The sequence below is a fragment of the Sinocyclocheilus grahami genome, unplaced genomic scaffold, assembly GCF_001515645.1.
Source record: "Sinocyclocheilus grahami isolate Dianchi unplaced genomic scaffold, SAMN03320097.WGS_v1.1 scaffold1246.1, whole genome shotgun sequence".
NCBI lineage: Eukaryota > Metazoa > Chordata > Actinopteri > Cypriniformes > Cyprinidae > Sinocyclocheilus > Sinocyclocheilus grahami.
Genome location: NW_015506425.1, coordinates 147,786 through 165,427, shown reverse-complemented (window position 1 = coordinate 165,427; position 17,642 = coordinate 147,786). Strand labels below are relative to the sequence as shown.

Below are 17,642 nucleotides of genomic sequence, written 5' to 3'. Positions count from 1 at the left end.
TGTGGTGGAAACAAGTTTCCATACAAATGTGATGCTATGCTATTTCTAACTATGTTGATGCATGCTTTCTTACGCTTACTGACGCTTTCCCTTTTTGCTTGCAAATGCTTTTCTCTTCGAGATTCAGTTGATGTGGATTCAAGTCAGATGTGGGATCATGTGACACTTCGTAGTCATGGCACTGGATGACTGACATAGACCCTGTCCCAAACATCTGTGGTCCCAAATGACACACTTCATGTGCACTTGCGGTGTTGTGAATTTACAGTGGCCATGGCTTGTGCATGTCCATTAAGTCCACGAGACCGTTGGGTGTCCTGTCCCGTTCGTCATTCTAGCTTCTAGAAGGGTGCTAGCGAGCGCCCCCTTTGTGGCTGCTATGCGTGTGCAAATGACGTGTGAAAAGCTGTGTATGCAAGACACAAGTCCATCATTAGGGTGTTTTAACTGTCACTTCTGGCCAAAATTCAAGTCCATAATCCATAACATTTCCTCCAGTGAAAATGTCCATCTCTGTTGTCCCCTCAAATCAAAATCCACCAACATATTTGTTTAGAACGGTTTTCGCTTATAAACCGTGCTTGATTTGTGCACATTTCTCTCCTGATATTACAATATTACAAATTTTGAAGTAGAAAGAATTAGTATTTACTTAAAAGACTTATAAGTAGAATTTTCTTGTTAAACCTACTTTATTAACAATTAACAAGTATCTTTTCGTTTTATTTACAACGATGAAAAATAATTTTATACAGCATAATCCTCAATCTAAATCTAAATTTAACAAGAACTCTTAACTACTTGATGCTACTACATCATGTTTATAGTTAAGTCAGAAGGATTCGTGTAGTGTGAGTTTCATTTAATGCATTACAATATCAGTAAGAACACTGAGAACAATGAACCTCAATAAATAACATCAGAGAGATGTTTACATTAGAATCTTTTTACTCATCTTTCAAGAAGACTCCTACAGCCATCAGGGTTGAATTGAAATGAAAAGCCACTTTTTAAGAGGCTTTTGGTTCCAGCCTGCCAAACACTGAGCTCACACGTCATGTATATTGAGGGAGATTATTGTACGCTATCAAAACAGAACTGGATCCCTCTGTAACCTTTGACCTCAATATCAAAATGTACACATGAAAGCACAGATTGAGTGGTGCAGTAGGTGTACTACACATTACAAATTAGCAAAAGAAAAACCACCAGCTTGTGTGATCAAGCTTTAAAGCCATTTCAGGCTCAGAAATCAGTGATGACAAAAGACAGAATCAAATAATAACAATAAAAGTAAAGCAACTTTAATTAAGCAGTAATGCTCCTTTTTTAAAAGAAAATTAACAGACAAGCCTTAGTGATAAAATGGTGAAAAAGACACAAGGGGGCCAAAGTGACCTTTGACCCCTATCTGGCCCATGTGGGCGAGCATGTTCATTAGAGCTCCAAGTCACAGCACTAATAAAAGAGGGGTTTCACTAGGCAGTATTTTCTCTATAGACCTTCTATTCCATCTCCTCTGTCTGTTCTCATGTTCATTTCTCTATGCAATGAGAGCAGCCAGAAAGAATCACTTCCTGTACATTCTGAATGAGATAATGAACCTGAATGGTTTGCTGTAAATGAGTCAGTTCTCCGTTAACCCTCTGGAGGAGGGAGACATGCATTTCCTCTTTTTTTTCAATGTAAACTGTGTAAGACTCCAATATAATATGAACGTAATGGAAAAAGACACCTCACTAAACCATTCATACAAATCTATCATGTAAAATAATATGTTAGTGTGGTTGTTAACAGCAAAACTGTGAAAAACAGATAAGTGAAAAAATAAAAATACTTTCCAAACAATTAAAACTGCTGCAGTGTGATTTTATGGAACATTTCTCATCCACTACGAGAATTTTAATAATTCTAATTCTGAAATAAAAAATTTTAAAAACTATATAATTTCAAAATATTTCACAATTTAGAGACCACACATCCACTTTTCATCTAAAATTAACTTCTCAGTACTTTGGCTTGAGGGATTGTAATTAGTAAACAGTGCTTTATTTTACTGTAAAGCTACAGCTTTTCTTTCTTACAACAAATGACACCCATTCAGAGAAGTAAATATTTTAAGAAACTGAAACTATGATTATGTGCTTGTTTTGTTGCCTTTGTCATGTCTGAATTTAGCACCATGTGTTTTTTATATTACCAGACACATTTAGCAGACACAACAATGTTTCCAAGCATGGAAGGTATGTCATTTCAAATATATGCAGTCAACACTGTATATATGATCTCCCAATTTGTATTTTTTTTTAGCAACAATCTTCACCTGAGATGCGTCTTGACGTCTTCTGTGCTGTGACCTCACAGAGACCCGTTCCTCATGGTATCTAAGCATGCTCGCCCCCACCGGCCCTCAAACAGAGTAAAAGAAGGCAGCAGAGTCTTCAAGTATTAACACAGCTCGGGCACTAAACCTCAGACACGCATTGTTAGAGCCTAGAATCACTGCTAGGAAAACAAATGAGCAGGTTAATGTTAGCTTGCATTTCCCCCACAAATATAATATATATATATATATAGATTAATATGCTTATAAATAAAAATTCAGTGCTGTAAAAACATCTCCGATTCCATAGGATCTGACCCACCATAGAAGGCTCATCATGTTTATTTTTTAAACCATTTTTGTCATCTTTTTCTCATGGCTAAAAAGCTACTGTTCGGAGCTTCTGTGTTAATAGGTCCTTGATTGAGCATAAAACACTGAAAAATTGAAGACTTGTTAATATCATACATTTTTCTTATTTTTTGGTTTAATGCAGCACAGAGCGAAGAATCCTTTCTTGTGTGTTTTTTTCGGTTGCGGTGAAGCACCAAGAAACACGAATCAGTGTATGTCTCTGTTTAAGTGTGACTGTAGTTTGTCCTGTAAGCGTCTGAGAAATGCATGTTTCTCAGTGTGAATGTGGATGAGGGGAAAAAGTTCTGTAGTCTCTGCTAGTGTTTTAGTACTGCGTCTATGTTAAGCAGCGCTCCACGTTGATGCCCTCCTCTGCGTGGACCTGCAGGTCGATAGGTCGTGCTGGCTGTTCTCCCGGTCGAGCGTTCATCAGTGAGAGGTTCTTCACGCAGCCTGTGATACCTGATGAGTACTTCCCACCGGTCAATGCTTTCATGTCTGGAGCTCCACCTACAGTTCAGATACAAACAATCTTACTTCAGATTCAAATGATTAGGATTTTCTTTTACAAGAAAAGGTCATTTCTTTGAGACACAACAATCTGATCACTACAAGGAACAAATACCACTGTAATATTACACTTACCCAGGTATATGTTGCCCTTGGTGTTCACCATGATGCTTTTGCCTTCTGATTGCCCACGTTGGACAGATCCTCCATCGATTTGAAGGTAGCCCTGCTTACCCGTTCTGTTCAACACATAGAAAGAACTCACTATTATCTTTCTATTATGCTTTCTATGACCATTTGGAGAGGTTAGGAGCATTACCGGACTGCAGTGATCATGTGCCACTGTCCATCATTGACAGGCTCTCTGGAGAGAATATGAGCCTCTCCACTGCCCAGCTGGTAACTATCAGAGGAACAAGAGCACATTATGACTGGCTACAAGGGACTGATCTAGATCAGTAAGAAACTGAAACATAGAGGCTGCAGCAGAGAACCCTAGTAACAAAAGTCATGAGATCTTGTGAATATTTCAAACATTAGGTTATTATACTGTCATCATATCATGTTAGACTCTTTAGCCATATACCCATGTGGTTTGTTAGTATTAATATGTGCTTGATTACTCACCTAAACACAATATGTCCATTTTGTAAACCAATACTTATGAAGTCCTTCCCCTTTCCTTGACCTCCTAGTTCCTGGAAAAGTATTTTCGAAAATTCAGAATGTCTTCATTTCTATAACATGGTGTATAAAGTAAAAAAAAAAACCTGGAATATGAATCACTTTTCATATATATTGTACACTTTAGTGTCCCATGACTGTTTTACCATACAAGTTGGATTTAAACACATCAAATGTATGCCAATCTGCTAAATTTCAATCTACTGCAGGAGAAGTTTCATTATTAACTAACAAAATTTGTTTTTGATTAACATATAGCTGTGTCCCATGTTTGATTTGAGGTTAACAGGCAACAATTTCCGAAGGCAAAAAAAAAACACCTTCAGAAATTGTTGACTGTACAACAAACCCTACTTGTGAAGTGCAAATGTATGTGATAAACTGTTGCAGTAACACAGGTGTGCTGATTGAACAGGTGGAAAAGCAGGTGATAAATATGCAAACATAAGGCTACTTCTGTCATAAATCAGTGGTTCCCAACCCTGTTCCTTGAGCCCCCACACTGTACATTTTGAATGGAACAGAAGTTTGCATAGAATTTGCTCCAGCAACAGGGTTGGGAACTACTGTCATAAATAAAGAGCAACTTTGAAATCCCACTAACACATGCAAACAATAAATGAGGTGAAATTTCACTTTTTTTACCCATTGATAATTCCTGAGCCTGTTCACTTACAGCCACTGAATAACCTAGTTATTTAACAAATGTTTTTCTAGGATAATTGTGCTCTTGAGCAACCGTGCGGTCAGTTAGTGCACTGTAAGTGAGAAAAAAAGGCATTTGCTAAATCAATAGTAAAATATAAGGGCTGTTTTCAAAATGTTTAAATGTATCTGTGCAAGTGCTGTAAAGTTCAAAGATATTTTGCATATATTCTGAAATGATACGTTCATGCTAATGCAGACATACTGTACTTGTATATACAGTATGTACAGTAAACAAGCTGACTGCTTGTGAAGAGTGAATACCTTTATACTAGCATGCTTCTTACGGAGGCTTAGAGCGCCTGCAGGCTCCTGAGGAGGATGAAGGTGAGTTAGCCAGGCAAACATGCAATGCAGCCATTAAAATGTGCTTTAGAGGTGAAGGACAAAAGCATATTCCAAAACAGCTCCAAGCAAACTCATTTTACTCTGTTTAGTGAAATGAGGCTGAATATAAAATGTAAATGACACTGTGCATACAGTATCAGAATGTGAGTGTATGCAGGGTCCAAAATTATCAATGAAAAACTGTTGACTTTTACCTAAAATGGCAACTTTTTAATTTTTCAACATAAAAAATAAATAAATAAAAATAAATATATATATATATATATATATATATATATAAACATAAAAATATAATAGTATATAAATTTGGTATATGGAAAATTGCAACTTAAAATGGTGCAGAATAAATGATAATTATTTTAGTTTTTGAAAATGTGGACCCTGAATCTATGTGCCCTGAGATCCAGTAGGGGGCTCATGTGTCCAAACATACCACTCCCTGCCACAGGACGAGTCCGTCTTTAGCGACAGTGTTGATCTCTAACTCGATAGTCTCTGGAGAGTCAGGAGCACTGAAACAAAACAAACCATCAATACTACTTGACAACATTCAAAAAACAATTTTTTTTGTTTGCATTTTCAAGCTGAGAGACGAGCCAAAATAATTTTCTGTGGTAAACTGCTGAATTTGACAGAACTCATTTAAATGGATAATTAAGTCCGTTAAACACAGAACACAGTTCATCAATAGTTTCACATATTAAGGGCCCTCTCACCTTCGTGGGAACATGGGCTTCGGAAGAGCCAGATATCCATTATCATGGAAATATGCAGAATATTCAATAGGCGAGTCTGGAAAAGAGAAACCAAAAAAATAAACCCCAGGTGCCAACCTCTGGGTTATACTACCACCCTGTGGAGCTTCACCAAATAACAAAATAAGCAGTCAATGAACAGAACTGAGCCCCTGACTACATTAAACCACATCTGATCTGATGAATTACTATTTATAAGTTATAAATGCTAGATTCCAAATAGCAGCCTTCATTGGGAACATACAATCATCAAGGGCAACTCACAAAAAAAATGAGATAAATGAAAATGAATGCAAATACACACTGCTGTCAAAGTAAAATTCACAGTTGGGAACAACAATATGCATTCCTCACAAAGCATTCTCTTGTAATGTAATGCCATGTAATAACCGGAGAACTCTCAGGCAAATGAGTGCTTACCAAGAAGTGCTTCATGCTCAGTGTTTCTGACCGAAAACTCACCTGTCTGGTCAGCTCAAGTGTGTAAATGACGGACATTCAGAGGTTAGTAACTAAAAACGTGTTTGTTCACAGTGTGAGGACATCGTGTTTACAGACATCCCTGTAGGTGAAAGTGTGGAAAATATGTCGGTTGTTGGTTTCGTAACAAAGAGAAACAAGGATTTAATGAGAAAGAGATGACAAATTGAAACTGCAGCGAGAGGTTGACCGGACAAGACGCCTCAGGAGATGCTAAAGGGGAATTCTATGCATATCCTTAAGAAAATGTCAGTGTTGCAACTTGCAACCCTCACAGTTTTAATATTACCCACAAAAACTGCACCAAAAACTACTATAAACTTTCAGCGTTTTACAGTGTAGACATAGAATTCCCCCTCAACGTAACATTTAAAACTTTACAAAGGACACAGTAACCAACTGAGTGCAGATTGAGACCATTCATTCTGACAGCACAATATTTCAGGGCTCTATTTACAAAACGTCAGCATCAATAAGCTTATATACAGTGTTTTTAATTTTGTGAATGAAAACTTTCAGGGACATCAAGCACCTATTAGATATTCATTACATCATTACACATACACTACCGTTCAAAAGTTTAGGGTGGGTAAGATTTTTTTTTAAAGATTTCTTTTCACTAAAGCTACTGTATTACATACACTGTATTATTGTGAAATATTACAAGTTAAAATAATGGTTTTCTTTTTTAATACATTTTAAAATGTAATTTATTCAGTTTTTCCTGAATTTATTCTGAATGGTCAAAAGAACCGCATTTATTTGAAACAAATCTTTTTTTAACATCATAAAATCTTACTGATCTCAAACTTTTGAATGGTAGTTTAAATATACTACAAAAATAATTGTAATAATTTATTCAAATATTATATACTAATTTGCATAACTGCTTAAAATAATATGATGTAGATAACAAGCAAATATATACCCTACTGACAAACTGTTTAAAGAATAAACCTCACTTAATTTACATTTATACTCAAAACATAAATAATAAATTATCTGAAAGTCTTTTCTTACACTATTTTCCCCCAGTTAAATCTTGTTTTGTAGGATGCATAGTTATTTTTATCAGGATAAATTCATAATCAAGATGATTTTACAGATTTATATAATAAGGATTTATCAAACAACACTGATGAAGTTTTTTTTTTTTTAAATGCATTTATCAAAATGATCAGAAATGTGCTTGATTTTGCCTCTGTTGTTGGTAATAAGAGCTCTGTAAACAGACCCCTAAAATGCTTAATTTTCTGGCTTCCTTTTCCCCCCACTGAGGCCGTTTGTTGTTGTTGTTGTTTTATTTGTGGTGTTAGATGGGCTGATGGGCCCTGAGGAGGACGCTCTCCCCTGGTTAGTGACGAGCGTGTCAGGCAGACTGTAGTCATACTGTACCATTTCCCCCACTACCCTCCAAATTCCACAGTGCCTCGGTGAATCTGGACTCCTGCCCTGTGTGTGTGGGATAGCCATGAGAGTGCAGGGGTGAGATTCATACACACGTGGCCTCTTTCACCAGCCAACACGCTACTGCTGGATGACGTTAGGCAGCCTGACTGATGTCGCCATGGTACATTATGGAGAACCGGCAATTAATTCACTATGGTGCTTTATGATGAATTACTTCCAGCTGTGGTTCTGTTTAATGCTATGAAACTACAGAGAAATACCTTTACTTCCATAGAGAACGTGAATTTCTAAAATGACAAATGAAGCAAACGGTGTCTAAAGAGACCAATATATTATCGGTAAGAATAATAAAGCAATTTAAAGTCACATTGCACACATATTGGCTTTAGTTAGCTGTATGTTCATCGCCATGCATATTAAATTACATTATTTAAAGACACAATATGTAATTTTTTGCCACTAAAGGGCACGTATTCAAAAGAAACAAAGGTGTAGTTAGACGACGCCGTGACTGAGTGTGGAATCATGGTAGTTGTCGTCTTCATCCCCACAGCCGAAGCAATCCGATGGGACTCGGGCAGAAATCATGTTCAAGGATGAGCTAATGTATTAAAGATTTATTAACATCGTAGTATGAAGCAGAGTGAGGCGGAAAGCCGTCGAAGCAAAATTAGTTTTATTATGACAGTCGACCGCTTCCGCTCCTTCCGGAAAGCAGCGGAAGTAAGCAGCGCTGTTTTATCATACTAGATACAGTCGTGGTCAGAATTATTGGCACCCTTTGTAAATATGATCAAAGAAGGCTGTGAAAATAAATCTGCATTGTTAATCATATTGATCTTTTATTTTAAAAAAATTCACAAATATCTAACCTTTCATTGAACTAAAACAATTGAAAATGGGGGAAAATCTCATTATGAAATAAATGTTTTTCTCAAATACACGTTGGACACAATTATTGGCACCCCTAGAAATTCTTATGAGTAAAATATCTGTGAAGTATATTCCCATTCATATTTCCAATTTTGTGCATACCAGGGTGATTATGAACATGAAATTATCCAGCCATGGCTTCCTGTTTAACAGGAATATAAATAGGAGGGAGGCCAAAATAAATAGGAGGCCAAATTCCCTTATTCATCCATCACAATGAGAAAAACCAAAGAATATATTTCTGATGTGCAGCAAAAGATAATTGAGCTTCACAAATTAGAAAGTGACTTTAAGAAAAGAGCTAGAGCAGTGAAAATTCCCATTTCCACCATCAGGGCAATAAGTAAGAATTTCCAATCAACAGAAAATGTTATAAATCTGCCTGGAAGAGGACGTGTGTCTATATCGTCCTAATGCACAGTGAGGAGGAGAGTTTGAGTGGTTAAAGACTCTCCAAAGACCACAGCTGGAGAACTGCAGAAAATAGTTGAGTCTCGGGGTCAGAAAACCTTAAAAAATAATAATAAATCAAACAGCACCTACACCACATGTTGTTTTGGAGGGTTTCAAGAAAAGAAAATGCTCTCATCCAAAAACAATCCCCAGCATATTCTGTTGTCAGACACGACTGGAACTTCAAATGGGACTGGCTTCTATGGTCTATTTTTAATGTTGTGGGCCTATGTTTCTGCTGGAGGTCCTGGACATCTTGTTTAGATACATGGCATCTTTGATTCTATCAAATACCAACAGATAAAAAATAAAAAAGTGACTGACTCTGTTAGAAATCTTATAATGGGCCATGTTTGGATCTTCCAACCGGACAATAATCCAAAAACAAACCTTAAAAACAACACAAAAATGGGTCACTGGGCACAAAACCAAGCTTCTGCTATGGCCCTTCTAGTTCCCTGACCTGAACCCTATAGAAATGAGTGTGGTGAACTGAAGAGGAGAAGCACCATCATGGAGCTTGGAATCTGAAGGGTCTGGAGAGATTCTGGATGAAGGAATTGTCTCTGATCTCTTGTCAGGTGTTCTCTAACCTCATCAGGCATTATAGGAGAAAACTCAGAGCTGTTATTATGCCAAATGGAGGTTTCAAAAAGCACTGAATAAAAGGGTGCCGTTAATTATGTCCAATGTGTATTAGAGAAAAACATTTATGCCATAATGATATTTCCCCCCATTTTAAATTCTTATTCTCCAATGAAAGGTTAGATTTATGTGAATTTTTTTAATAAAAGATCAAAATGATTAATGCAGATTTATTTTCACAGCCTTCTTTGATCATATTTACCAAGGGTGCCAATAATTCTGACCACAACTGTACATTTGAACATTCTGTTATAATGCTACTCTGTGCGGTCGTCACCTGTCGAATAAAATGCATAGCATATTAAAGCGTCTTTGGTGTTTCCATGTTTTCTACAAAACAAAACCGGAAATCGAGGGGTTATGACGTCATTGGCAGGCGACACAATGACACTATGGACACGGTCCGAGTCACTAGTTAAAATTGCTGATTTCTCTGGATTTAAACATTCTTCGAAACATTTGGGATAAAGTACACAAGTCAGCAAAATATATAAAACTGTTTTAGTGGTTTTTGGATATTTTAATAAAAAAATCTTACATATTGTGCCTTTAAAACATGTAATGTAAAATAGATGTATAAGACTATTAAAAATCATTTTTGTTAATTGAAACAATCTGAATTCAAAAATATATATTAGATGAAATCAAAAACAAAAATTAAACTTAAAAAAACTTTAATGGAAATTACTAATTGTTGCCTTGGCATCTAAGTAAAATGAAATAAGTTGAGATTGAAGTAAAAACACTAAAACGACAAACTAAAATAGAAATAAAGCTAAATATAAATATATAAAAAACCAGAATAAAATTACAAAAGCACATAACATTACTAAAACAAACTAAAATTAAAATAAAAGCTGAAAATCAAAACAAAAGCTAAATGTAAAAGCTACATAAATTCTGTAATACTATACAAATACAAAAATAACAATAGAATGAGAGACTGGGCTAGTTTAAAACGGTCTTAAATTAGAATAATTTTTGTGAATTCTCCAAACTAACATTTAAACGTCATCATATTTATGCTCATATAGCTATCTGGATTGCAAGTGAACTATATCTGTTTGATGAATGGGCAATAACAGTGAAAATGTGCATTAGCATTTATTGTGCCCAAGACTAAAGCATGTGTCTTTCAAAAATAAGCCTACACTGAGAAATGTTATAACTAGAATCATTCTTGCCTTATAATATGTCCTTAATGGTAAAGTGGACTTTGGATTGGAAAATGCTGACAGTGATGTACAATATAACAGAAACACATAGCAAAAAATGTACAATATATACTGTATGTGCAACAATGCAATCAACTAATCAGAGGGCAAAAATCATTTACAAAAAGATTTTTGCAAAACAATGTGTTACACATCTAGCAGTTGTGAACTAACCTTTCTCACAGTGCCGGCCTGTGTAGCCGGCGGGACACACACAGTGGTTATTCACACAGCTGCCACCGTTCTGGCACTGAGAGGAGAATCGACAGCTCTCCCTCACTATTTCACAACGGTCACCTGAGGAACAACAAGCAAGAAAATAAAAGGAAAATATGTAATAAATATGTATTAAACAACAATTATTAGAAATAAAATGTAGTGAAGAGGATTTTCAGAGCCTTAGCAAGCTAATCATAAACTTCAAGTACTACCATGATCAATATCAATACCAATTTTAAATACAAATGTGTAATTTCTGAGAATAAAATGGGTAATTATACACATTTATCATTATATTATGAACATTAGGCACTACATTTTTTATTTAAATAAACTTAGCTAAATTAAGTTTCATTTAAACTAACAAATGCCAAACTTAAGCATATGCTTAAGCTATGCATTGTTTTTCGTGCTGATTGTTTTTCTACTTGACAGTTGGTTAAGCGACTTACCCTCGTATCCTTCAGCGCAGAGGCACTGGTACTCATACTCAGCACTGGCCATACAGGTGCCTCCGTGCAGACAAGGCCTGCGGTCACATGGATTGCCATCTTTACACTGGCTGATGGCTCTGCTCTCTATGAAGCTGTATGATAGATCCAACTTCTTTCCATTGATGAAGACCTGTACAGAAAAACAAAGCCAACACCAAACAATTTAATACTGAAACATGACTGTGGGGTGTAATGTACACAACACTTAGTGTGAAGGCCATTCTCACCTCTCCTATGCATCCATCAAAGAGCATGCTAACATTTGCGGGTTTGGGCAGGATGTCCATGCTGGGCACTCCTCCCAGATACATGGGTGTGTGGATATTAAGGCCCTGTGCCTTGCCTGGAGAAGACCTTGTGATCTCTCGTGCATGGTCCACTTTCAAGGAACCATCCTTATTGAGCCGCTCGGCCACCACGCGATGCCACTGACCCAGAGACATGGGCTCCTGACTGCGCAGAACTGCTTGACCTGAGAGCACGGAAAAGAATGCATATTTAGCTTGGACAGGAAGGAATCAGGGCACTATTTTAAGCTTTGGGTTTTACTATTTGAAAGGTTACATTGCACTCAGGTAAGGAGGTACTTTTCACTTTGGTGTCAAATAAATTTTTTTTGAAAGGTCAGGACCTTTTAAGGTGGGACAGATCCATAAATATTTTTAAAGGGGTCACAACATTAGAGGTAAAAATCTATTTTTTTATTTTTTATAATCTATCTACTTTAGATACATTAGGTTTGATGCTGACAGTTGCTTCCTGTGTATCCTCTCTGGCAACTGCATTTGTAGAGACTGGCTGTAGAGTCCTCACAAATACCACCATTCTGAAACACACACACGACTTTTGAGCTGATCGATTTTCACAGGCCAACCACACAAAATGCACATCCTGGTATTTGGGACAAAGACTATTTGTCCACCTAAAATCACTGTGGTTGGTCCTGAAGACTAGCATTCAGATGCTACTGGTTTTGATTTTATTTTTCCTTCAGTAATTAAAAATTCACATATATGACTTACAAAAGTGTCCAAATACTTTTTGGGGTCCCTGTGCGTACTAATTGAAATAAATATTTTGTTTGTAGGGGATTTACCTGACATGGGTGGTCCTTGCAAGTGGGACAATTCGAAAACATTTAAAAAAATCTTTTGAATGATAGCATAAGTTTATTAATAAACACAAACCAACATTTGATGGCGAAGTAGTCAACCCCTATTGAGTCATATCCTAATTTATGCTACATCTGTGCTACCCATTGTTACCCATTCTGGTATTTTTTAATCTGATAAATTTTACTTAATTTGAATATTTATTGTGTGATAGTCAATGTTGATATGAGATAATGAGATTCACCTGAGCACTTCGTCTTTAATGTGATGATTTGGTGGAAGAACTCCTCCCTCCTTCAGCCACTCAATCTCAATGTGAGACCCTCCTTTAGCAGCACAGGTGAACTCCACAGCACTGCCCAGAGCCTTCACTTCCACCTGTGGGGACACTTTCACTGACAGGGGTGCTGCAGGACACAGAGGTCAGAGGTCAAGCTGAATGTCAGTTAGAATTCATCTGATGATCACTTTGTGAGTTTGACTCACTGAACTGTCAGCACTCACATCGAACAGACACTCTGGCCTGCGCTTCACTCTTGCCAACCTTGTTGCTGGCCACACACTTGTATGTCCCAGCATCGCTCTCCTTGGCCAGGTTGATCTGGAGGTCTCCTCCTTGCTGCTGAGCACTAGGAGGCAAGCTGCCATTGACCTTGGTCCACTCAAAACGCAGGGGTGGGGTGCCATGGGCCAGGCATTGCAGTCGGATTACTTCACCCACTCGCACAGACACGTCATCGGGCAAGGAAGTGGCATAGGGTGGGGCTGCTCCAACCAAAGAAACGTCAGTTAGAAGATGCTGGATAATCACCACTTGCTCATGTTAGAGAGCTTTATAACAACAGGAAAATGTGTTTCACACATCTTGGAGAAATTCAGACAAAAGTTACAATCTTAAAATGTAGTAAATTTTTTTTAGAGGATATATCTTATTTAGTGTATTTTTCTTACTCTGTTGCCATCTTGTTTTAAATTTAAATCTAACTAAATTTTGAGAGGTTTATGCTTAAAAAAAAAGTTTACCAATGGTGTAAGAAAATTAATTAAATAAAGATCTAAATTAATTAAAGATATATTATATAAAATTTATTAATATCTTATTAAATGCAGATACATTTGTAGATATTTTATAGATGTTTACATTTTTTCATGAAATACTGATGTTTAGATGAAATGCTAAAATAACCAGTTTTTTTCCTGGCAAACAAGAAAAAAATACAAAATAAGACTTTTTTTTTTTTTGGCAACGGACAAGAAAATAAATTACAAGGTAAATTAATTCAATATAAATTATCTAAAATGTATTATTACCTTATGAAATATTATGAATACCTTATGACATTTTGAACATTAAACATGTTTTAAGGATATTTAGATTTGTTTTCTGGCAAACAAAAATACTGAATACAATTTTTTTATAAAAATAAATATACTAAAAATACTAAATATGAAAGTTATTTTTTCGCAATGTAAGAGTGCATAATAATTTTGTAATAAATATCTAGATGTTAGACATGATTGTTTGTAAAGGATGTATGATACATTTTTTTTTTCACAATATGTTCTCAGAAGTCATAATATTGTAAACAATTTTGCTTCAAGTACATTTATTTGGTTTGGTGGACATTTTTCCTGGAAAACAAAGTAAAAATATTAGTAAGAAAATGATTATTGAAGTGTAAAATTAACATGCATCAGATTAACAAGGAATAAAAATGATCTATGAATAAATTAAGCTCACTGTCTACTTCCAGCATGATTGTGACTTCACTGGTGCCCATGTGGTTAGTAGCGTTGCAGACATATTGACCAGAGTCCTGACGGCCCACATTAGTTAAGATCAGGCTGTTGTCAACAATTTTGTGTCTCCAAGGCAAAGACGACCGTTCTTTAGACCATGTGATGGTGGGCTTTGGGAATCCTTTAGGAAAGATACAAAAGCTTTAAGGTACACTCTTTAATATAGACATATTGTCTGCTTGCATTTTTACCTATTGTGTTTTAACAGCCATAACTTTCAACCGCTGCTTACGGTTGCACCTACCATGGGCATCACAACGAAGTGTTGTTGTTGATCCCTCTACCACAACTATCATAGGCTCACGTACGCTGGCACGGGGAACAGTTGGCACCTGAGGCCCTCCTTCAACAAACACCTCCACTCGAGTTTCAGTTATCCCTTGGTTGTTCTGTGCAGTGCACACATATGTGCCACTGTCTTCAGGCCGTGCAACTAAGATCTGAACACAGAATGAAACACACTCGGATTAAAACATAGAGCCAAACCACTGTGAAATCAACAAAGGCTTGACTACAAACGGCCCGTAACCTGCATGACAGCACTGGAATCGGCAGGCACGGGGCTGCTCAGCATCGTCTTGCGGTTGTTGTCCAGTCTGTGCCATCTGACAGAGGGTCTTGGCTCTCCAGCAGCCTGGCATTCGAGATTGATGGGATCGCCGATCCTGATTCGCATCGGACCTGCAGGGGTCACTACAGCCTTAGGAGATTCTAAAAATGAAATCAGACAAAAATATAAGATTAGGCTCCTAAAATGGAACAACAAAAGTATTTGAACATCAGAAAAATGGTGTGCACCAATTGAAATGGCAATAATGATTATTTCTGGTTTTCTGATTATCCACTGGTTTTCCAATGCCCCCTCCTAGTAGCTTTCCTTTTCCTAGTTCACATCAATTGTGGTTATACCTCTCACAATGAGTGATGCAATGCTGTGGGTCATTCCAAACAGGTTGCTGGCCACGCAGCGATAGGTGCCCTGGTTTCTGGCTTGAGCATTGGTAATAGTCATGACTGAATTGTCAGGTCCAATTTTCACATTATCTACAGAGCAAAAGAAAATAAGCAAAATCATTTCTATTCAGGCATCATACTAATTACACTGAAATGAAAGTGAATAGCAGTGTACCTGGCAGAGGCAGGTTGTTGGTGGGTTTCCACTCCAAACGCACCGGCTGGGCTCCGCTGTGGACCCTGCACCTGAAGCTCGCTAACTCGCCCAGCTTCACTGCTGTGCTATGAGGCTCAATGGAGATAATGGGGCTCTGGAGACCTACTCCAAAATCAAACCACAAAATACAGTGGGCATATGTTGAGCATCAGACCCAGGGAAATTAAAATGAAGGCACTGAAAGGGGCAAAAATATGCCAGACATTTAAAACATGGGGGGGGGGGGACTGATTTTTGATGTAGTTATGGGTTTAGTGCTTGTCTAGATAAAGTAGTGAACTCTTCTTGGATTAATTCTCTATTTGCTATCTCAGTCATTTTTAGTCTTTATTTTAGCACTATTCATTGTTTTTTCCTCATGATCATGTTACTGTTGGTAATTGTAACATTTCCAGGAGCTAGTCTGTGATCTTATTGCATTCTCAATTCTTTTCCCCCACCACACACATGAAAATACTAAATTGCCTACTGTTTTTTGACAAACAGTAAGGTTGTGTGTTGGTATTTAAAATATACACATTACATTCATATAAACTGGGGCTTGCAGGACTAATAATTTTACTAGACAACCAAGCAGCCAGGTCAAGTGTTATCTTACGCAAACAAGAGGTTGCATTAACTTATTTCTGCACATTTTTAAAATGATATCCATCATTTGAAGATAAAATACAAAAACCACTGCATGTCAATTTTCCTATTATTAAATAATACTTAAATAAATGTTGAAAATGCCACTGATCACATGGGAGAGTCGGGGTGAACTGCAATGCTAATGAACCCGCAGTCGTGCACAGAGACCAACAACAAATAATGTCAAATTTTGGTTTGTTTTTCACCAAACCCTATTGTATATCCCCCGAGCACTTGGAATATACGGCACGTGTCACATGGGAAAGAAGGGCATATAGCATGAGAACAACACAAGGGTGAGTAAATTATGACTTAATTTTCCTTTTTGGGTGAATTATCCCTTTAAGTATTTGACATAAAATTGAAAAAAAGTCCACAAAAGTCCCTGAAAACTAATTCCAAAGTGCACAGCAAGAGATGAAGGGGCTTGGAAAATAATTCTGTTTACCTAATACATGAAAAACCAAAATGTGAAGATAGATGACATTAGACAACATTATGAAACAGCCTCTGCCTACATAATAGCATGTTTGGTTAATGATCTGCATTACATGAATACTTTCCTGCTTCTCATCAATCTAGGGGACTTACGGGAGGAGCTGGACGTCACAGACACAGACACAGAAGCCTGACGGGGGAATGGGCCACCCTCGACCTGACAGATATATTCTCCAGTGTCATCTGCAGAGGCCTGCAGGATCCGCAACTGAGTTCCCAAAACCTTGAGTCAAATACACACGCAAGAACACATATGGTTTATATATTTAACACTCGGCTCAGAAATCTGTCATACATACATACATACGTAAATCTGCTTTATAATGGACTGAGATAAAACCTGATGATTGGATGACAGCAGGCCACCTGCCCTGCTCCATTTGACAGATGCTGGAGAGGTTCCTGGGACGATGCAATTGAGATCTAGAGTCTCTCCCTCCATTACAGAAGCAATAGAGGGCTGGATGGTGACTCCAGAGGGGATGATTTCTCCTGATCACAGTGACAGAACAATATTACAATTATATCCTAAAGATACTAGTCTAAAATTTCAGGACTTGCCTCACCTCTTTTGACAAAGACCTCAATATGAGCTTCTGAGGAACCAACAGTGTTGGTTCCAACACAGAGATATGTGCCTGCATCAGACGACCTGATATTGGGTACGAACAGAGTGCCGATGTCAGTGCGCTCCAGGCGGGCCTGAGGAGGATATGGATATATGGGTTTTTGAGGTATTTTTTTGTTATTTTATATGGAATCCAAGATATTATTACTGCAATCATTTTCTGTAAATCTGCTTTCAAATAATGTGCATTGTAAAACGTGCTAAATAAATAAATTGGATTGATTTTTTGTGAACATCAAGTGAGTTTGGTCAATAGGAGCAGAATAAACGTAACAG

General features: G+C 37.2%; 1 protein-coding gene across 1 annotated transcript in view; it reads right to left on the bottom strand.

The window, feature by feature from the left end:
• Window positions 1-2,316: 2,316 nt before the first annotated feature.
• The window catches only part of LOC107568451 (basement membrane-specific heparan sulfate proteoglycan core protein-like), a 99,983-nt gene continuing 84,657 nt past the window's right edge, over window positions 2,317-17,642 (bottom strand). The window contains exons 55-76 of the mRNA XM_016254420.1: window positions 17,305-17,440; window positions 17,079-17,230; window positions 16,832-16,961; window positions 15,569-15,712; window positions 15,349-15,483; window positions 14,969-15,150; window positions 14,684-14,879; window positions 14,381-14,560; window positions 13,144-13,404; window positions 12,884-13,046; window positions 12,274-12,353; window positions 11,755-11,999; window positions 11,486-11,657; window positions 10,989-11,111; window positions 7,555-7,611; window positions 5,641-5,716; window positions 5,358-5,436; window positions 4,841-4,888; window positions 3,815-3,885; window positions 3,507-3,590; window positions 3,323-3,426; window positions 2,317-3,187 (exon numbers count right to left, since the gene is read on the bottom strand). Of these exons, the coding sequence (XP_016109906.1) occupies window positions 3,015-3,187; window positions 3,323-3,426; window positions 3,507-3,590; window positions 3,815-3,885; window positions 4,841-4,888; window positions 5,358-5,436; window positions 5,641-5,716; window positions 7,555-7,611; window positions 10,989-11,111; window positions 11,486-11,657; window positions 11,755-11,999; window positions 12,274-12,353; window positions 12,884-13,046; window positions 13,144-13,404; window positions 14,381-14,560; window positions 14,684-14,879; window positions 14,969-15,150; window positions 15,349-15,483; window positions 15,569-15,712; window positions 16,832-16,961; window positions 17,079-17,230; window positions 17,305-17,440 (2,991 nt within the window). The 3' untranslated portion in view covers window positions 2,317-3,014. The remainder of the gene's footprint in view (window positions 3,188-3,322; window positions 3,427-3,506; window positions 3,591-3,814; window positions 3,886-4,840; window positions 4,889-5,357; window positions 5,437-5,640; window positions 5,717-7,554; window positions 7,612-10,988; window positions 11,112-11,485; window positions 11,658-11,754; window positions 12,000-12,273; window positions 12,354-12,883; window positions 13,047-13,143; window positions 13,405-14,380; window positions 14,561-14,683; window positions 14,880-14,968; window positions 15,151-15,348; window positions 15,484-15,568; window positions 15,713-16,831; window positions 16,962-17,078; window positions 17,231-17,304; window positions 17,441-17,642) is intronic.